General features: G+C 50.8%; 1 protein-coding gene across 2 annotated transcripts in view; it reads right to left on the bottom strand.

Moving 5' to 3' along the window:
• Nucleotides 1–1,718: 1,718 nt before the first annotated feature.
• Nucleotides 1,719–6,000, bottom strand: part of EP300 (E1A binding protein p300) — a 76,995-nt gene continuing 72,713 nt past the window's right edge. For both annotated transcript variants that reach the window (XM_072656244.1, XM_072656245.1), the window contains exons 30-31: nt 5,172–5,453; nt 1,719–5,043 (exon numbers count right to left, since the gene is read on the bottom strand). In XM_072656244.1, the coding sequence (XP_072512345.1) occupies nt 2,851–5,043; nt 5,172–5,453 (2,475 nt within the window). In that variant the 3' untranslated portion in view covers nt 1,719–2,850. The remainder of the gene's footprint in view (nt 5,044–5,171; nt 5,454–6,000) is intronic.

Genomic DNA, 6,000 nt, shown 5'->3' with positions numbered 1-6,000 from the left:
TCTCTGTATCCCCAGTACTTAGAACAATGTCTGGTATATGTAAGTGCTTAATAAATGCATGCTGACTGACTGGACAAGACAGTTGGATAATACAATTAAGGCAATTCAGGACTAGTTGAGTAACTTAAGCAGCAGGATTATCAATCACCCCAAAAAGCATGTTGATATAGTCCCAAAGATCTGTGCTTTTATCAATGAAAAGAATCTGTGACCTGATTAAAGTTATGGATGACATAAAGCCAGGCTAGCTAACCCAAGCTGACTGAGTTGCGATCCAAAACGGTCTAGGCAGGATAAATCATCAGACTGAAAGATGAAATAGGGAATAAACAACAGTAAATTCTCGTTGGATGCCAAAGGTAAATTACACAGGTTGGGGAAGCAGGGCCTCAAAGCGCTGGGGAAAAGATACGGTTGGTTGGTTACTGTCCTTAGTTCTTGCATACCCAGATCACATCCCTATAGTCAAGGTCCAGCGTGTCTGACTGCAGCTGAACAGATCAACATGAGTTTGGAAAGCTCTACCGCAGGTCAGGCACAAAGACATCATATGAACACTTGGGAGTGGAGATATCTCTGTATTTGTGCATCTCACATTTCTTTTGAGCTACTGAAAAACATACTTGAAGACCATCACTACCAGAGATGCTGAAATGATCTTCAAGTCCACCCCGGATTACAATGAAAAAACCAAATAAACCAAAAACCAAAACCCTTGTGGGGGTCTTTGGCAATATCCAAAGAGAAGGCAGTCAGTCCCACTTGGTTCCAGAAATACACTGAATTTCAGGCACTGCATTTTCCAAAGGACATTGAACAAGCTCACCTAGGAGGGCAATCCTATGGTGTAGCCATTGACTGACTTGTCGGGTGTTTCTTCATCTGTATACTTCCAGCTTCTCACATGACTGGGGTATGCCTAAGTACTTTGTGGACATTCAAAACTGTGGACTTCGGGCAAAGAAGACTAGTTTTATAATTAGTCCATTAACTTACTAGCGACGTGTCCTTGGACAACTCACCCTCCCCACAATGTCCCTTTCTAGCTCAAAATCTGCAATCTCAATTATGTAGAATGTAAAGCACATATTCATAATCACAGTCTTAGTGGGAACTATTAATGCTACTGTTCATTAATGAAACACCTACTATGTACCCAGATCCTGCGCTAAGTACTGCAGGATTTTTGTGGGCATGATTGCTTTGGAAAATAAGAAAGTGCTATAAAAGACTTAATTCATATTCATATCTGGTCTTTACAATTAGTTGAGGGAGGCCCTCGAAGAGGATCTCTTTGGATGATCTTAGGCCTCTCAGGTGGCCATCTAACCTAACCTTGGTCTCAAATCTTTTTGTATCAACTTTGAATCCACCTTAGTATCCTCTCCTCCGGCCAACAAGGATATCCAGAGTGATACGCCAAGTGACTATTAGAATCATTTGAAGAAAAAAAAGAAAGGAATTGAATTCAGCTCCTGGAATGGACCCACCCACCTAAATGAGGGAGGAATTAGTCCTAATGCTGAGACACCTGGCAGGTGAGGAAGGTGTTGACAAGAAACTTCCTAATCACTGAGGTCAATCTTGGCTACAAACACTGACCACACTGTTTGTATTAGGTTTCTGGGATGGCAAACATGACTGTGTAGCACATTTTTCTAAACCGCAACCAACACTGACTTGTGTTTGAGGGGAAGCAAAATATTAAAAATCAGGCAGTCTGTCTCACACAGTTTATTTAACAATAGGTAATAAGAAATCAATTTTAACAGTCTATACAGTGATCAAAAGTTCATATTTATAAGTAATCAACTTTAATTGCATGATTTACAACATTTGAGGGTTTTTTTTTGCTTTCTATTTTCAAGTTTTACAGAAAATGGAAGAAGGAGGGAAAGAGAGGGGAGAGAAAGCAAGCGTAAAGAAGAAGCCCCAGGGACATCTTTGCATGTTAAAATCATCCCCTTGGAATTCTTACCCTCTTTTTTTATTTTTTCCTTTGTTAGATGTAAAAATAACGAAAAAAATTTTTTCAAGAAACAAAACCACAATATATATCCTACATCCATGTGGCAGCTGCCCCTGGATAGTCTGAAAACGTCCTTGTTCTCTCTACATGTACAAATTACTTTAATACTTGAAGTTTTACGCTCAGCCTCTTGTATAGAAAATGTCTGGAGGACAAAAGTGGACTCGAAGGGGGACTGGACTATTTCATCTTTTTTCTTTTTAAACATTTTTAAAAGAATGAACATCTTTGCACCCAAAGAGGAAAAATTGGTATTTCTAATATATATTTTAATATATATTTATATATATAATATGTTTTTTTTAAAGCAACATTAACCTCTTTTGTCCTCTGGTTTAAGAAATGTTCGTGTGTTAACTCTTCTGCCATGGTGTCAGGAGGAAAAAGAATAGGGAGAAATGCCAACCATCTGCACCAGTAAATAATAACTATCAATATTACATATTTTCATTAATTTAAAAAAAATAATAAACTGTATTGGAGGTGCAAGGAAGGAGCATGTGGCCTTGACCCTGCACTGCACACACAGGAGGGATGGGAAGGAGGAACAGGGGAAGGGAAAGGAAAGGGGCTCCGGGCGGGAAGGGGGGCTGGCGGGGACCAGCCATAACAAAAATAGATTCTTTATATTCTGTCATCCCTCAGGTTCAAAGTTGGCTTTTTGTTTTAAACCACAAGCTTTTGCTGCCCAGTTCAGATGTGTTCCGGGGAAAATTGTCTTTTAGGCTAAGAAAGATTCAAAAAAATTTTGTCTTCAGTACAAAAAGTCTTAAGAGAAAATAAGTTTTTTTTTTTTGCTCCCAAAATGCTACAAGGTATCTCTAGTGTATGTCTAGTGTACTCTGTGAAAGGTTTGAATTCAAGTCTGAGCTATCAGCGCTCAGCCCCAGGTCCGTGGCGCCCGCCCCGTGGAGACCTGCCATGCCTGGGTTGCTCGCAAGCTGAGAAAGCATGGCACTCTGGTCCGGGCTGGCGAAGTGCCCTTGCTCCATGGCGTTTGCCTGGGCGGCTACCAGTCCTGGGTGCGGGGAGCTGGTCTGTGGGGAGACGTGATGTGGGGAAGGCTGCGGCTGCATCCGGGGAGAAGGGCTGGAGTGGGGTGGCTGGGACTGGGGCCGAGGGGACGGGACAGGCTGGGGGGAGCGCACTTGGCTGGTGAGTGACGGTGGGATCTGCTGGCCCTGGAGGTGGGGGGATTGGGCCTGACTTGGGAGCATGTGCTGCTGGGGGCTCATGGGGTTCGGTGGAGCTGGAGAGCCCATCTGCTGCTGGAGCAGCCGCTGCTGGTAGGCCTGCTGCAGGCTGGCCCCCGGCTCAGCCCCCATGGCCTGTGGTAGCTGGCTCATCTGTCCCATGCCTCCCGGTGGCATCTGCTGCATGTGGTGCTGCATCCGCTGCTGCTGCTGCTGCTGGGGGTAGCCCAGGCTCTGAGGCTGGGGAAACTGGCCGTGGTTGCCCATGGCGGGGCCCACCCCCTGCTGCTGCTGTTGCCGCTGCTGGTCAAGCAGCTGCTGCTGCTGCCGCCTCATAAGGAGCTCCCGGAACTGTGCAGACATGCCCCCATGATTCATGTTCATCTGCTGGGCCTGGGGGCTCACCCCACCCATAGTGGGTGGAGGCTGTGGCTGGGGAGGGGCCTGTGGCTGTGGCAGGTTGGCCCGCTGCACACCAGCTTGCATGGGGTTCATGTTCTGCATGGCTGGGTTGGGGTGCACGCCCTGCTGGCCCGGCATGGCGGGCTGGCCTTGGGACAGGCCCTGAGGGTTCTGGGTGACGTACTTGGCCGCCCGTTGCTTGATAAAGGCAGCCAGCAGCTGGGGGTTGGCGTGGAGAATGTTGAGCACCTGCTGCTGCTGCATGGGTGAGCTGGGGGACCGCAGAGTCCTCAGTAGGTTCTGTAAGGCCGCCTGCGGCAGGGAGCCTTGTTTGGGCTGGGCGACTGCAGGCACCTGTCCCAGGCCTGGCTGGGGGGCCATGTTCATGGGCTGCCCGGGCTGATTCCCTGACATCATAGTGGGCCTCTGCATGCCTGGCTGGAACTGCTGCGGCTGGGGCAAGCTGCTCTGGGCCCAGGGGGACTGCTGCTGGATCCCTGTCGGCCCCAGCCCCTGGTCCATGTGGCCACCAGGACCTCGGGCCATAGGGGGTGGGTTCATGCCCATGGGGGCCATCTGAGTCATCTGAGTCATCTGATGCTGAATAGGCCGTTGGAAGATCTGCACATGAGCCATCTGGCGCTGTGTCTCGGCGGCCCTCTGGATCTGCATCGCCATCTCCACGGCTGCTGGTGGGGGTCCCTGGACAGGGGGCTGAGAGGTCTGCGGAGGGGTTGGAGGGGTCACCTGGCCACCTGCCTTGCCCTGCGACACAGGCCCTGGGGGCTGTGCTCTGGGCATGCTGTATGGTGGCATGTTGTTGGGGGGTGCAGGCTGGGGCTGGGAGGTGGGTGGGGGCGGGGGTTGAGGCTGGGGTGTCTGAGGCGTGGGGGGCTGCTGGCCTGTGGGTGTGGTGGGCGTGGCCGGGGTGGGCGAGGGCAGGCCTTGCTGCTGCCCCACCACACCAGTGCGCTGCATGCTGGCCATTCTCCGGCGCAGCATCTGGGCCTGCTGGAGGCGGTGCTGCAGCTGCTGCTGGCGAAGCTTGTGCTTGATGTTGAGGCAGAAGGGCACCGGGCACTTGTTCTCCTGGCAGTGCTTGGCATGGTAGCAGCAGAGGGCAATGAGCTGCTTGCAGATGGGGCAGCCGCCGTTGGTCTTGCGTTTGCAGCCTTTGGTATGCTGGACCACCCTCTTCATCTTCTGGCAGGAGGGCAGTGAGCAGTTGGCATTGCGGCACTGGCACGCGTGCACCAGTGACTGGATGCAGCGCTGGATGCTCAGCCGGCGCGAGTCCCCCGGGCTCTGGGTAGCTGCTGCCTGCTGGCTGTTGCTCTCATCGTCCAGGCCAAGGCCCAGCTTCTCCATCTTGTGATCATGGTTCTTAGTGTTATAGCAGGTGATGCACAAGTCATAGTCCTAGAAAAAAGGAAAGGTGGTCAGGGGGGCTCTGTCATGCTCACAGCCTGAGGCAGCTCCCCCTCCCCCATCTTGGGCAGCCAGGCTCCCCCAGGGGGCTCCCTGCAGGCTTACCATGGCAAGCTTACCTCACAGACTGTGCAATGCCAGCGTGTCTCGACGTGGTGTTTGCATTCATTGCAGGTGTAGACAAAGCGGTCTTGGCTCTGGGTATGCAGCTCCACCAACATGCACATGGTTGACCACTGGGCCCTGCGCAGTGAGGAGAACTCCAGGTGTTTATCCCTTGCCAGGGTGAGAAAGGCATCGCGACCATCCATCAGATCACAGGGGATGAGCGGGTCAGGCTCGGCAATGGGGGGCAAAGAGTTGGCAGCAGGGCCTGCGATGAGGCGTATCACAAAGAAGACCTGCAAGAGAAGGTGTCCTACTGTGACATGGAGAATACTGGACAGCCTGACTACACTGCCCCTGCACGAGGACCCAATCACAGGGAAGGACCCTGTGAGACTTCAGGGCACCAACAGCTCCCCTTTGTGCTGCCTGCATCCCTGACCTAACAGAAGAGGGTGCAAAGGGAGTCAATGCTCCTCCCAACTCAAACAGTGAATATTCTGGGGATTGCCTCCATCCATAAGCTCAGGACAGCAAAAAAAAAAAAAAAACAACAAGCGTCTGCCTCTGAATGCCACAGGGGAAAGACGGAAAAACATCGTTTCTCCCCCCAGCTGTTCGACAAACAGAAGAGATTTTTTTGCATTTACAAAAGTTTCTCAGTGTTTCTGAAGGAAGCTGATGAGCTGAGACAGGAGGCCCATTCTCCAAATAAGCAGAGGGACATGGACCAACTCCATGAGGTCTCTTGGCTTGTTTGCCGACCGACTTGGGGAGTTCCAGCTATTGCCTTCTCAGGACAAATTCCATTACTGTCAAGTCCAAAGTCCTTTCTGAATTGTT

This window comes from Notamacropus eugenii, chromosome 3, assembly GCF_028372415.1.
Source record: "Notamacropus eugenii isolate mMacEug1 chromosome 3, mMacEug1.pri_v2, whole genome shotgun sequence".
Classification (NCBI taxonomy): domain Eukaryota; kingdom Metazoa; phylum Chordata; class Mammalia; order Diprotodontia; family Macropodidae; genus Notamacropus; species Notamacropus eugenii.
This window is presented reverse-complemented; position numbering and strand designations above follow the sequence as displayed.